At 39.7% G+C, this 16,013-nt stretch overlaps 1 protein-coding gene across 1 annotated transcript in view; it reads right to left on the bottom strand.

Annotated features, from left to right (window-relative positions):
- LOC119745716 (CMP-N-acetylneuraminate-poly-alpha-2,8-sialyltransferase-like) overlaps positions 1–4,871 on the bottom strand; it is a 29,825-nt gene extending 24,954 nt beyond the window's left edge. Inside the window, exons 1-2 of the mRNA XM_038222260.1 lie at positions 4,453–4,871; positions 2,938–3,200 (exon numbers count right to left, since the gene is read on the bottom strand). Of these exons, the coding sequence (XP_038078188.1) occupies positions 2,938–3,197 (260 nt within the window). The 5' untranslated portion in view covers positions 3,198–3,200; positions 4,453–4,871. The remainder of the gene's footprint in view (positions 1–2,937; positions 3,201–4,452) is intronic.
- Between the last annotated feature and the right edge of the window lie 11,142 nt (positions 4,872–16,013).

Below are 16,013 nucleotides of genomic sequence, written 5' to 3'. Positions count from 1 at the left end.
CTTAACTAATGCAGAAAATATTTAAGGTGCATGGGGGATTCTTAAAAACACAGCACACTGACAATGCAGTCAAGACCAACTGACCTTAAGCGCTGCGCTAATTTGCCAACACCGTCCGGATATCGCACAGAATCAGCGTGCTTTTTTGCTGAAATGTGGGGCAGACAACGAACCACGTGCTACGAAACACGCTACGTTGTCGCGCTTCAGGCACGAGCAGTGTGAATACAGGAAAACGGAAAATACATTTACAGAAAAGAGAGATCAAGTTCTGTGAACAAACTCAAAGAAATCTGTTTCGGTATAGATGTTTGCTTACGATTTTTACGTTGTCAAATTAATCCACCGTGATTTATATATGTCGGCCATAGACTGTTCCCGGTACATCAGTCTTTACTAGCACTTCGTTATAGCACGTACGCGGCAGGAACCAGTCTATACTGATCGCATGCACCATGCGACGTCCCTGGTCTGATACAAGCAACTTCAGCCGGCGAGTGCGATCCGGGAAAACCCCGCTTCCTTCCGAATTCAGCGATTGCAAACATTTTACCGTGATTTTTGGGTTCTGTTAAACGTTGAATAATTATTGGTTCATACATCTGTCGAGAATAAAAAGGGCAAGTGCAAAGTTGGCTGAGAACTGCAGAATGTTTTGAAAAAAAATGAAGGGGCATATTGCGGCCAACTCGGCAGGGCATGCGGCAGATGGCCACGGTTAATGTCGAGGCCCCTGCTGGAACAAATCGAGTTTGTTTCTTTTGCCAAGTTGCAATCTTTTGTGAACTTCAAGACAGCATGGCACAGTACTCGAAACAACTCTGCCCATGCATAAAAGTGGCACAAAATCGATTTTGGTGTATCGCACTAAATTGATTATATCTCTGAATTGACAAAAGCAAATAAGATCAAACAGACACTATTGGAAAGCCCAGTCTTTGTTCTTTAATATTATGCCAAGTAAGAATGACTTATTTCGAACTTATATTTAACCAATTTTTTTTCTGATTGTACCACTTTTTTTTTTAGACAGGCTGTACTACAGAGAAAGGATACCCGTACCTACATGTACACACTCACGCATGGATTTAAATGTATACGTTCGCGGCAAATAGGGCAAATAATACCACGATACCAGAACCATGGTATATGGCAACACTTCAATTAGCAGAAATTATGACTTGAAAGAAAAAGACGGTTTGGGGTTCTGGTGCCGTTAAAGCAAGGAAAACATTAGCTGATCCATCCGTGTAGTTACTAGCTAAAATACAGTGTATGTACATGTACATGCATGCTCTAATCACACACACGTGCTTGTAAATTGGACGTAATAAAATTTTGCGTAAATCTCATGTGTGGATGGAATGAGCAATCGCAATTTTGGGGTACATTCATCTATGTTCGGCGGTATCAACTGCTATAGTTCCCCGAATTATCAGACAACACAGAAATGTGGGCCCTACTTCTGCTTGCAATTACATGCCTTTCAAAAATAGGGTCGGTAGGTCGGATTTTTTTGTTGTTGCCAATTTTGTTTGTGCTGATTGAATGGAGGTATTCAATTGCGAATTTCAGCCTGAACCAGGCCTCGACCTTAACGTTAGCCCGGCGTACAATGTCTAGTAAAAAACTGTGGAGCTAGTGAATGGTGCTCAATAACTTGCCCGGTGGGCTGGTAAAGAAAATGAAGCCAGGTATATTCAAACAATAGCGCTGGCACCAGCTAGTACCTTGGGAAACGATCACAACAATTTGCATCCGACCTACCGACCCTGTGCGAGATAACCACTTAAGAGGTGTTTGCACAGTAACAACCAGAACCAGAACACTTACTATTTTAGCGCCGGTACGCTCGATATATTGTCCTTGCTAAAAAAAAATCTCCTTGCATTTGGTTCGTTTTCTAACGCTGCCCATCGTTAAAATTACTCGTTCCTCCTTCTTTTGGAAAGTGTTGTGAATTTCATCTGAATTCTGAACATTAACCAGCTTTCCGTGTTTGGTTAATTAATTGCTTTAAAATTTACAATGGGGTTAGATTGTTGGCTTTTGTTCTTATACCAGATGTGCCCCTTTTTACAGAGGAAATTGATGATGCGCCCTGTGTTCACATAATTCACCTTGTAGTAAAGCCTGTTAGCGATGTTTTTTCACACTGTACATTTGGTTCTACATGTAATAGTTTTACAATATTTACAATAGTTGCTTAACATTATGCGTTAATCCCACATCCTTTTACTTTATTGCACTGTATTTTATTTGTAATGCTAGTGTATTTGTACATGTGTGTATTCATTTGTATTGTATGCAGGCCCCCTATGGAAACCAGTTTTAAACTGTTTGGACATGCCCTGGGTAAAGAGATGTAATAAATAAATAAACAAGCAATAAAACCTATTTAACATGTAAATGTGCTGCCTACCCCGGCCAAAAATTGAATGAATAAACACATACCGATATTTGCTTTTATAGGTTTACATCTTTTGCGCCAAAAAATGCTCCCCACCCTAAAAAGAGGCAAAATTCTGGGAAAATTGTTTACTCGTATGAAGTAGCATCTTGGCCAAATTCAGAGTAGCAAAGATATATGATTAAAAATAATTGTGTGTTTTTTGCACCCACGTTTTAAAAATGGCTCTGGAAAGAAATAGTCGGGAAAACGTGGCATCAATTGGTTTTACACTTGTTAAGGTGATTCCGAGAGTTTAAAAGATTGTAATTAAAATTCATATGCGCCCCACAAGCCAACTAGCCTAAATAACTACCGCGCCGACTGCAAGCCCACCGCTTCATAAACATATGGCCAATATTGCACAGTTGTTTTCAAATTGGTCGTTTTTGAAAGTTCAGTCAACAAAGGGAGAGTGGGTCCAAATGAGAGAGATTTCTGCAAATTATATCAGTACATCTACATTGATGACGATGATGTTAACTTACTCACTACAGTTCCCCTTGCAGCGCTGTGATGAAACCCCGTCTACTTGAGATCCCGTCTCCTCAGTAGTAATCTCAGGCGTCCGAGTCTTAACGGTCATGCCGATGATCCGTTTACCGTTAGATCCAGTCTCTTCCAATGTACGACTTTGATACGACGACTTCAACTCACGTCTCAATTGAAGATAACCGGCAAAAGTCGTGATAATACTGAAGACTACCACTGCTGACAGCAGCCGACGGGGTGTCATAGCTCCTGCCATCCGCTTCGAAACGTTTGGGGATAACATGAAAGATCGAGTGTAATTTGCACGGTTCGTCCCATAACGCGGGGTAAGAAATCGTTTGGTTTCTTTGTTTGTTTGGTTTATTTGTTTATCTTGCACAAGTACCTTTGGTGAATTTCAAAAAGGATTTCTTTCGCTACTACCTGTCGCCTTTCCCAAAGGCGTTGGTGACGGCCCAATTGCGCTAAGCTCGCATGAGATAAACTTGATTTTATTTAAAGGGTCATGCGATTACTTTTTCTAAGGAACACGTTTTGTGCAACTTTCTAATCCTCTTACATGTATGAAAATCATTTGACATCCCTTTTTGGTTAATGTTATTGAAAGGTGCACTTTTTAAACATTTAAAATTGTCCATGCTTTTCCGAACAAAATGAGGGCAGGGTGACCAGATAAAAATCGCAAATTTCTGCTAGATGCAATTCAAATTTCTGCTAGAATAAAAACATTTGCTAAATCACCTAGAATTACACAAAATACATCAAACATGCTTCTATTCACATGTACATGTTACAACAATTTCAAAATTACCGCAAAACGCGTTCTTTTAGAACATCATAATATAGTTTACGTATGTGAACAAAAAAACGTGTCAAATTTTGATTCAGCACTCACTGTGTACGTGTGAACATCATATAGCCTACGCACAATCCAGTCATATCAGTAGGCCTATTCCAGTATTTCAGTAGGCCTATTTCATTCTGCTAGATTTTTTACTATTTCTCAAATTTTTTTTTTGCAAACGATCTGCAAGATCTAGCCGAAAAATCTTCTAATATGGTCACCCTGACTGAGGGCGCTGTTACTGTGATGTCATTTCAGGAAGACACTGTTCAGTTTAGGTTATTCTGTTCAAATTGTGAACCCAGAAGTTGCTCATTGAAAACATTATGTGAGAAAGGGGTTGCTCATTGGCTTACTGCCATGTACACAACCACGAATGTCACCTGAGCAAAGGAAATTTGTGACAGCAAAATCCCAAACTCAAGCAACTTTTTGCGCTGAAATAGCTGGAACATTGAGGTTTGTGCCCAGAGTGACATCAAAGTTTTGCTCATGAATATGGAAATTCGTATTTATTAGCATACAAACCAAAAAGGCACAAGTTTACCCTTCAAAATGGCAAAATGAAAATTGAAAATAAGGTTGAATGGGACACAAAGGTATATTTTAAAAGATAGCATTAAAAAAAAATACATTTAATTACAAATTACTTTACATTACAAATTACCTTTAACCGCGGCCTTCGCTTCAGCTTACGGGCGCACTAGTTTGTACATGTACTTCCTTGGATGCATGGCGGCGGTAACCTGCCCATCAGAATAGTTTGTGTTTCCTGTAGGAGATTGATGCCACCATGATGCCACTAACGGCCTTAGATAGGATCGTGGACACTCTAAAATAATAAAATAATGACACTGCATGGACGTACAGTCCAAAGAACGAAGACATCAAATCGGAGGTGAAGTAGCCTTGATAAGAAGTCGGGATTATCATCGATTCCCTTTTATCGGTGTGAACCGTCTGGTCGGTTCTCAGTGTTTGAGCAGGTTTTTGCATATGCGATACGCCCTCCCGCGCGGCTGACATACGGGCATGCAATGCGGGGGCAACCGTCCGTATGATCCATCAGCCTGGCGGATATACATGTTCATAAAAAAAATACGGACAGGCAGTGCGCGTAGCTACTAGCAAGGGGGGTGCAAGCGGGACACGAGTAGCCAATGCACGGACGGTACAGTACTTTGTGTGCTTCGTTTCATGGTCGGTACATTGTATACCGTTCCTCCTGCGGATAAAAACCGATACCGCCTAACCTTGGGCAAGATTAGTACAAAAATTGTACGAAATCAACACCTCGCTTTGAATATGTGTGTGTATAATATCTGTGAATGGGCCGAACTATTTTGAAAAGATAACATCATCTAAAAGAATTTGTAAGGAAGTTGAAACGCATGTTTCTACTTGGAAGAATGAACAATCGGGTTAAAAATTGTGACCTTTAATATAAACTAATGTAACCAATGAAAATTTAATTGGGTATTGGACCCCGGGTATGTCTAGGAAAATGGCTTTTGAAGTTATTCCACACTCAGAGATCGACTTGTCATTCAATTTGCTCTTGAAGTGTTATGTAAGTGTGTGTTTTTGATTTAATCTGAATAAAAAAGAATTGATTTTGTATAATACAAACCCGCAACAGTATATAGAACATTTAAAAGACAATAAGGTGCACTTAGCTGTTTGCTTTAATGCAAAAGCTACAAAAGTACTGTTGAGAAGAACATGATACTGTTTTCACTTCTTTGAAGATGTCCATTGCAGTTTAATATGGCAGGCATAACCACGACACAAAGTCTGATTTTTGGCTACAATATTCTGGCATAGACCCTATATATTCTTAGCCACTGCAGTAGTTCACTCAGTGCATGCAAATACACCTAACACCAGTTAACAAAACACCCACTTTCAGAAACTGCGTTTGAATGGAAAGAACAACACAAGTTGAGGCCTCGTCTATTGTCAGCATTTAATCGCAAGGACAAGGTCAAGAGGTTCGGGTCAGCTAGTAGCTTATAAACTATAAGTCAAACCGTGGGAATGGGGAACAAAAACTAAGCATCTTTTTTCTGCTGTCGGGAAAGCAGATGTTAAAGCAGAGTAAAACACACTCGGAGTTTCATTTCTTTTTTAGCTTCGGGCGTCCCTGTTTACTTCTATGGTTCTCATTTTTCTTGCCTCTGAAGTAGGGTCGGTCTTAAAGAAAAATGAGACAAAAAATGCACTTGCTACTGAAATTAAATGATGCCAAGTGCGTATTCGTCTCCATTGTTTTTGTATTTTGCAATGAGTTTATCATGAGTTGATAAACAGGGAGAGTAAAAAAAACCCCGAATGTCGGGACTATTGTTTTAGTGAAGTTCTGCATGTAGCACTTTCAAAATCTAGGATATGAAAGCTCATAAGCTTTCTTTTAGTACAAGAATCATTCAAATCATTTATGTACACTTCAGGTTACGGAATTATTAACACAACCACTATTTTAAAGATCTGTCCACAGATCACAAGAAGGTCAGTGTTCATTCAGCAAAAGGAAAACAAATCACATTGGGATATGTGTGAATAGATTTCATTTTGTTGTAAGAACGCACACCTTTTTTTGTGATCCGGGGACAGAACTTCGAAACGGTGGTTGTGTTTAAAATTCCGTAACTTGAAAAGTACTTAAGTGATTTGAATGATTCTTGTACTAAAGGAAAGCTTATGAATTGGGTTTTCATATCTTAGATTTTAAAAGTGCTACATGCAGAACTTCACTAAAAAAAATAGTCCCGACATTTGGGTTTCGCCTTTTGTGACACGCCGTGTTTGATCACTGAATAAAATAACGAAACCATATTTGGCAAGATGTATAGTTGACTTGCATTATATCTGCACCAAGCAGCTCAATAACCTGTAATGTTTTGGCTGTAGTGGCAGCCATGACATACCGGCATTCCACAGACACCAAATATGATGGGAGGCAGCATTTTCTCATCTTCTGGGATTCCACTGGTTGCCAACGCCGCGCCGATTTACTTCCGTCGTGAATAGCTTTCAAATAACACAGGGCCTGATTGCCTGAATTTTGTACTTGTAGAGGTACGCGAAGACGTGGCAGAAAATAATACTTTAGCAGGTAAATAACTTCTACCCTATATCCTGTCTACGACGCCGCTTTGTAGCGAGTACGCCGTTAAGGAGGTCGGCGCAAATGATTAGGTTTTTAGGACGCCAAGGGCCGGCAATCAATAAAAACAAAGAATCAAAACAGAAGTCAAATTGTGCTTAATCTCATGAACTTGTTACAGTAAAATCAATTACAATAGTTCTGAGGTAAAATCTCAAACTGTTTAGAATAACTGAGAGACTGTATATCATGAAGGAACACGAACATTCTGCTGAAAATAAAGTCAGTGTCTCTTTAAATAGATAGTTATCTGGGTTTACAGGTTCCAATTAAGCGTACAATTTCTCTCAGGAAATGTCTCTAAATTTCTAAGAATCAGCTGACACGAATGCTGCAAAAAACACCATAACATTGCATGTACATTGTTTTTAGTCACATGTTAGTCATGACAACATGAAGATAATATCTACGTATTGAGATCTTTTACTGCTTTGAATGCCATAAACAAAGCAGCAAGCAAGCAAGCCAGGAAGCAAACAATGAAAAAAAACAACTAATTATTGAAATAATCATATTTGTTTAAGATCTATAGAATTGGAACACGTAATAGTAATTACAAACGACTAAATAATATAAGGGGAGAGTGAACAGTATGGGGCTGTTCATGTAAACTGAAGCTTGTAGAGAACAGCCTTACGCACAAACTGACAATACAGGACAATATACACAAACAATAGGAACACACGAAAACAAACAGTCAAATGGGAAAAAAAGCACAAGACAAAAGAACACGAGACGGGCCCTGGAAAACCGAGACAAAATGAATAGTTACGATGAAGCGATACGACGTATTGTGTGAAAACAAAATATGTGGCTAATTTTCATGGCTTTTCGTTGTCAGTTGTGCTCCACAAACTGGGACCATGGAAACGGAGAGTAGAACTTGAATATAGGGTGCGGGTAAACGGGATGAATAAATTATGGCGAGATCTAGTTTCGAATGCTGGCCACCGTGGTCGTTCTGCTCCATTTTTTGCTAAATTAAATATATTACAATGTAATGACTTATACCACCTTAATCTTGGAAAATTCATGTATAAATTTATGAATAATTTACTCCCTCCCTGTTTTAATTCTTGTTTCACCTCAACATCTAACATTCATGTGTATAATACTCGAAGTAGCGCTAGGAAAATGTGTACGTCCAATTTAACAGAACATCAATGTCAGTGGCGTATCCAGCGGGGGGGGGGGGGGGGGGGAGGGGGGCGGGGGCACTTTGCCCACCCCCCCCCCCCCCGACGGATTTGTTGACAAATTTTTTTGTCAGCAATGATTTAAATTTTTTGTTTTTCTGACATCAATCCCACAAAAGAAAACCCGCTCAACAACCATTACAACGCACCGTGAAAAGTTGGCATTATAACGGTCAGTTTTGAAGAGCGCCCCATTTGGAAGATGGGTACCAGCCTCCCCCCCCCCGTTTTTTTTTTATTTTCCGGAGAAAAAAACATGTGTGCATTTCTGCGCGGATGTGCGGTGGCCCCCCCCCCCCCCCCCCGACAGCAAAAGCTGGATACGCTGCTGATCAGTGTCTATAATAGTGTTGTTCGTCGAGGCATCTCATACTGGAATAGTTTACATCATTCTTTTAAATCCATACCCTCTCCATATGTCTTTCTTAAAAAGTAAGAGCTCAGTTCTTCCACTCATATTCATAAATGAAGGTGTTTTTAGTGAACTAGTCATATAAGGTCTTGTCCCACGCTTGCCGTGTGTGTCCGTGTGTGTATGCAAGCTTGCGCGCCAGCCAATCGGAGTCGATTTAACTAAATCGTGACGTCATTTTCCCCAAAATCAGGACTAATGGTTTGATTGGTCAATTCGAATGCAGTGTTTTGTAATACAACAACAGCCGGGCGCATTGATCGCGTAACATGATACAGAGCGCGTGACACAGGTGTTTTTTTTATCCATGTCTGTGACGCGCAACGACCGAAGACACGATATAGAAAGCGCCCGCTGATTGGTCAAATTCTAGAGGTCAAGATGCGGTTGTTTTGCATAATTAATCGGTGAATCTGCTCAAATGTAATAGACCATGGCTTTCGCCATGGTTTATTACATGGTTTGTCACAATCACCCATTCACCTGCCCGTAACGACGAATGCGTCATTACACGAGTTAGTGCAGGAAAACCGCCACGCTGACTAATAGGAGAATGGATGGTACTGCAGCCTTGACGACATTACCAGCTATGAGGGAAAAGAAAGATAAAAACGATGTTCTGTTTGATGAGTTGTAATAATGGCAGGTGATTCATAGTAATCAACGTTAAAAGGGAGTATACACTCTGCAGCGAAATGGCGACACGTACTTTTCACAGAAATAAAACTTCTTTTGTCTGGCTAGTCTAAGCGCGCCCCGGATATTATAGGTTTACCCGGCCAATTTCCTGAAATGTTCATTAACTTCGAAAATAGGTCATTCGTTTTCGTCTGAATTTGAATGCACGTCTTTTATCCCATTTCAATTCAACGAATGTTCAATCGTTTTCATTGTCCGTACATTCGGTTTTGAGAAACAGACGGGCAATTACGTTTACCTGTGCATTCATTTACGCAAGCATACACCTTTTCTAAATTGATTTCAGGTACAGCTAATTTGATTGACGGTTAATGAAAAAGAAACCCCTAGTTGGATCTGGTGCCGATGGCATTAAACTAAAAGTGAAATAGAATGGTGAATATTTGAAATCGCCCTCTAACAGTGAAAAAGAAATCTTGTAAACAAATCTGAAATGGACATAAACGATAGGTGCTGCTCAATCACTTAATTATTGATTGAACTGAAATGAAATCGAATGCTCTGGTAGCGAAAATGAAACGCGTGTTCAGAGCGATTCTCAAATTCAGACGAAAATGAATGACCGATTTTCAGAAGTGAATGAACATTTTAGGACATTGGCCGGGAAAACCTATACTTTAGAACACTTAAAGTTTGGCTATACTCCAAGTATTGCACTTGGTTCGGCTATGTTTTTCTTATATCTCGGCCCAAAACGCTTTGGTCGGCGCATTACGTTCACTGTTTTGACTTCCGAACAAAATGTGTCCACATAAACCAGTCTTCATATACGTTGTGTGGACTTGCCTACGTCCCTCTCTGGAAAACAGGTTTAGAGGCATTTTTAGTGGGGGCGGGTTAGGTATCTGTCGCAAAATGAAAAGAAACACTAAAGGGAATCATAAAATGGGTTGAAAGATTTTTCACAGTGCGAGAAAAATTAATTTGTTTCCACAGGTTTTTCTAAACTACACAATAACAAAGAAATGTCCACAACGTAAACATTTTGTAGGCTCATTCCATAAACTCCTAGTGTAAAAATTCAAACTGTTTCATTTTTGCTAGTAAATTATATATTAAACTTTATTTTATGCAATCCGTGTGCATCTGAGTTGCTTAGTTTTTGAGAAATTCAGTTCCCAAGATACTCGTCACTTCGTGAAATAGGTTTTTATCATAATTATCGTATGTCATACAACGCGCGTGATACTAGTGGCCGTGTGCCAGATACGGAGATACGTCGGTTCGTGAAACGCTAAATTCACACTTTTCATGTCAACGCTCCTTTGGAGCACTTTGATGAAATAATAACGTTAATGACAAAAACTCAATTGGGCAAAAAATCTTCGTGGTAAGACCGACGATTTATTTCCAATCATATAAAATAAATGTTTCAACGAAAAGAAGCATAAACTTTCTCTAACGATATAATAAGGAAAAATATCACGGTTTTTTTTACGTTTTTAAGATACAACTTTAAAGACTACAATAAACAAAAAGAAATACATGTAGCAAAACTTGTCAGAGGTTTTATGTAATGTGCCCAAATACGCACATCACACGGCAGTCCAGGCATGCTCGAGCTAGGGGGGATTTGCTATTGCTCATGCTGCCGCGGCGGCGACGGATGCGGCTGCTGCTGTCCCGGTTGCTGCTGCTGCTGTTGCTGCTGTTGCCGGTACTGCTGCTGCTGCTACTGGTGCAGCGGCGGCTGCTGCCATTGCTGTTGCTACCACTGCGCATGCGGCCAATGCATTTTGTTGATGCTCTCAATTCTGGTATTGCATTTCTTCAGGACGCATTTGGCCCTTGAAATTTGCGCCCCCCCCCCCTTCTGAAATTCCTGGATGATTGCCTTTATTCCTGGTGAATTAGGTTGAGAATTTTGTTAAGATCATCTGCACTCACATGATCCTGCTTGGAACATGATCCTGCTTGGCGAAAAATTGCTGCGGGACGCCCCATACATTGTCCGATTATAATTTCCACACATTTTTATAACCTAATATATTTCAGATACATGTACAACGTTATTCATCTGAACATAAGTTTTGCAAGGGCTAAATTAAATATTAATTGTTTGTTTTTTCCTTCATTGTTTTCTTTGCAAGCATGCATGTTCATTGAGATTTACTTTTATATTTTGTTCGTTGGCTGCAATATGCGTCGCAGCACCTTGTCAACCCTTATAAGGTGCTACATAATGGGTCTCATATTTCTCATATACTTTATTTACCTTTCTTTACTATATAATAGACATAATAACCAGCGCCTTGAGTACCTAATTGTTGGTAGATACGTGCGCTATATAAGACTCCGTTATTATTATTATTATTATTGAGAGTCCAAGTCAGCCACGGACCTCGACGGTTCGATTACATTCTTTTATTCCTGTCTCAAAGCATGTGCATGTAAACATTTTGTAACCATTGACTAAAAACCTTGCTTTCGCTCTGCTGTATCACAATAATTTAAATTTACGTATTTGTATTTTATTTTGTTTGACTGATCTTTAGCTGTTTCGGTGACTCACCGAAACAGCTATTGTTTTCGTTAAGATTTTTTTTTTTTTTTTTTTTTTTTTTTTTTTTTTTTTTCTCCTTTTTCAGACTTTTTCTCCATAGGTTTAACACACGTTTCTTCCACCAGTCCACTTTGCCACTATTTTAAATCCGATTGATTTGAGACTTGGTACATACTTAGAACACCACCCACAGATGGTCCTAGAAGAAATTTGTGATCGTGACGTCATCAGGTGTCAGGTTACGTCACACTAAAGATGCATTTTTCCCCATATGTTTTGTACACGTTTTAAAACACTCCAGTTTGGCATCTTCGTAAATCCGATCGACTTTAAACTTAATTCATACTTAGACCACCACCCACAGATGGTTCTAGACGAAATTCGTGATCGTGACGTCATCAGGTGTCAGGTTACGTCACACTAAAGATGCATTTTCCCCCATATGTTTTGTACACGTTTTAAAACACTCCAGTTTGGCATCTTCGTAAATCCGATCGACTTTAAACTTAATTCATACTTAGACCACCACCCACAGATGGTTCTAGACGAAATTCGTGATCGTGACGTCATCAAGTGTCAGGTTACGTCACATTAAAGATGCGTTTTTCCCCATAGGGTTTGTACATGTGTTAAAACGCTCCATTTCGGCACTTTTGTAAATCCGATCGACGTTACACTTGGTATACACTTAGACCAATACCCACAGATGGTCCTTGAAGAAATTCGTGATTGTGACGTCATCAGGTGTCACGTTACTTCACATTAAAGATGCACATTTTCCCCATATGTTTTGTTCACGTTTGAAAACACTCCACCTTGGCACCTTCATCAATGCGATCGACCTCAGACTTAATACATACTTAGACCACCACCCACAGATGGTCCAAGAAGAAATGTGTGATCGTGGCATCATCAGGTGTTGGGTTACGTCACATTAAAGATGCATTTTTCCCCATGTGTTTTGTACACGTTTTAAAGCACTCTACATTTGCACTTTTGTAAATTATGCGATCGACGTTAGAGCTGGTACACACTTAGACTATACCACCCACAGATGGTCCTAGAAGAAATTCGTGATCGTACCAATGCCGAGATAGGTTATAGATGAAAATTCATGTGATGCCATCATCAAATGTCATGTGACGTCCCTTAAAGGGGCATTTTGTTCTTTATAGGCCTATATTTACAGACCTATATGTTCGATTTGGTTATAACTTGACATGTACGTATAATGTGCTGTTATAGATGACATTTTTAGTGACGTCACTGATTGTTCATCACGTGCATAGAGTATTTCAAATATCCGAAACAGCTTGTGTTTGTCCACAAACACATCTCTAGTTTTTTTTTTTTCTCCTTTTTCAGACTTTTTCTCCATAGGTTTAACACACGTTTCTTCCACCAGTCCACTTTGCCACTTTTTCAAATCCGATTGATTCGAGACTTGATACATACTTAGACCACCACCCACAGATGGTCCTAGAAGAAATTTGTGACGGTGACGTCATCAGGTGTCGGGTTACGTCACATTAAAGATGCATTTTTCCCCATATGTTTTGTACACGTTTTAAAACACTCCAGTTTGGCATCTTCGTAAATCCGATCGACTTTAAACTTGATTCATACTTAGAACACCACCCACAGATGGTTCTAGACGAAATTCGTGATCGTGACGTCATCAAGTGTCAGGTTACGTCACATTAAAGATGCATTTTTCCCCATAGGGTTTGTACATGTGTTAAAACGCTTCATTTCGGCACTATTGTAAATCCGATCGACGTTACACTTGGTACACACTTAGACCATTACCCACAAATGGTCCTTGAAGAAATTCGTGATCATGACGTTATCAGGTGTCACGTTACTTCACATTAAAGATGCACATTTTCCCCATATGTTTTGTTCACGTTTTAAAACACTCCACCTTGGCACCTTCATAAATGCGATCGACCTCAGACTTAATACATACTTAGACCACCACCCAAAGATGGTCCTAGAAGAAATGTGTGATCGTGACGTCATCAGGTGTTGGGTTACGTCACATTAAAGATGCATTTTTCCCCATAGGGTTTGTACACGTTTTAAAACATTCTACTTTGGCACTTTTGTAAATCCGATCCACGTTAGACTTGGTACACACTTAGACTACCACCCACAGATGGTCCTAGAAGAAATTCGTGATTGTGACATCATCAGGTGTAAGGTTACTTCACATTAAAGATGCATTTTTCCCCGTAGGTTTTGTACACTTTTTTCTTCAAATCATACTTTGGCACTATATGTCTGATTGACTTTTCACTTGGCAGATGACATTCGAAGTGACTTCATCAAGTGTTCATCATGTGCACAGAGTATTTTAAATATCTGAAACAGCTTGTGTTTGTCCACAAACACATTTCTAGTTTAATTAATGTTTTCATGCTGAGGACATAAAAACAACTGAACATGAAGGGTATAAAAAAATATCAATTCTTTAATTTTTGATTAAAGAAAATTGGCCACATAAAATACACAGTTTAAATTTAATGTCGGGGTCTTTTTTCTCAGATCATGGAGAAGGGACATATACATTTTATTGATACATAGTTATTGATTTAAGAAATGTGAAAACCACTTTGTCCGCCTGTTGGCTCAGCTTGCCCGGCCCGCGTGATTCAGCCTGCGAATCGGTCCACTATTCGTTGGATGTTACCCAAAATCACGTTTTTATCCTGGGCAAATTAATAGAAAATGACCACAATGCTTGTACCTTTGTATACTTCGAATAGGGCCGCTTACGTTTCCGCCTCACGGCCCTCATTTGCATAAAGTATCATCATCGGTTGAAAAGGTCTATTGTGAGATACAAATGTACTTTGTGGACGACTTACGTTCGTGGTGGGTGAAGCTTAGGGGTGGAGCAAGCAAATCAGAGCTTTCCATTGGCTTAGACCAAACGACTGTGTTTCGTATATGTGCAAAACGCATGAACACTAATAGCCAGTGGTATTCAGCCAACCCCTGCTGTAGGGTAGACAGGAATTATTTTGGTTCAACTGGAGGACACCACACCATCTGACTAATGAGGGCGCTGTTCAGAGATGACGGTCTGAAGCTGAACAATATCGGAAAATAGGGGTGCAACAGTGTATAAAAATTCACATAGACACTAGTGCTAAAATGCCCATACTTCTAAATTCCTTTAAAGATACTCAGAACTCTCACAGGTATTTAAGCTGCACAGAAAAAAGACGATCAATATGTCATCTTTTATTTTATTTTCAATTTTTGATAGGTTGACCATTGATTTTTATAGAGAATTTCTCACCCAAAGAAGATGACCCCTATTTTTCCCAAAGCGGAAAAGTAGCCATCTTGGAAAACGATCCCTCCACAACATGAGAAAATAGCGCCACTTTCGAGCTCAATTGCATCCAAAATACTCAGAATTGGAAGGCCCAAGTCTGGGCCATGAGGTTCATTGCCATATTTCTTCAATTCCCCAATTTTATGGCTCTCAGAAGCTTTTTTTTTCCCCAAACCACTTTTACGGCAAGTTGAAGGATCCGTATGATATTCCATCAAAAAATTTGAAAGAAAAAAGGTCAAAATTAGGCCTAAAACAGTGCCGCTTTTTTATGCGCCTGCTAGCTGGAGCGCCCCCAACGACTGTGAATTGAGATTCAGCTACTTTGAAGCTCAAAATTCCCCCCTCGGGCCCCCCCCCCCTTTTTTCAACTGGCAATTGTTCCAATTGACTGATGGCCTACGGCTTCCTTACGCGTACGATTTAGGAGCACTTTTTGCGGAACAGCCCTTGTTGATACCTTTAATATACTTTTGGCCCCTCCCCATAGGTTCCGCCCGCTGAAAAAAAAAACACTGCTGCGGCATAGCGCATGCGCAAAGAGGCCATGTTTGTCATTCTTATAGGGTGTAACAGTGTATTAAGATTCCCATAGACACTAGTGCTATATGCCCATACTTCTAAATTCTTTCAAAAAATACTCAGAACTCTCACAGGTATTTAAGCTGCACAGAAAAATGACGATCAATTTGTCATCGTTTATTTTATTTTCAATTTTTGGTAGGTTGACCATTGACTTTTCGAGAAATTCTCACCCAAAGAAGACGACCCATATTTTTCCCAAAGCGGAAAAGTAGCCATCTTGGAAAACGATCCCTCCACAACATGAGAAAATAGCGCCACTTTCGAGCCCAATAGCATCCAAAATACTCAGAATTGGAAGGCCCAAGTCTGGGCCATGAGGTT

Source organism: Patiria miniata, unplaced genomic scaffold, assembly GCF_015706575.1.
Source record: "Patiria miniata isolate m_02_andy unplaced genomic scaffold, ASM1570657v1 HiC_scaffold_7, whole genome shotgun sequence".
NCBI classification, from domain to species: domain Eukaryota; kingdom Metazoa; phylum Echinodermata; class Asteroidea; order Valvatida; family Asterinidae; genus Patiria; species Patiria miniata.
This window is presented reverse-complemented; position numbering and strand designations above follow the sequence as displayed.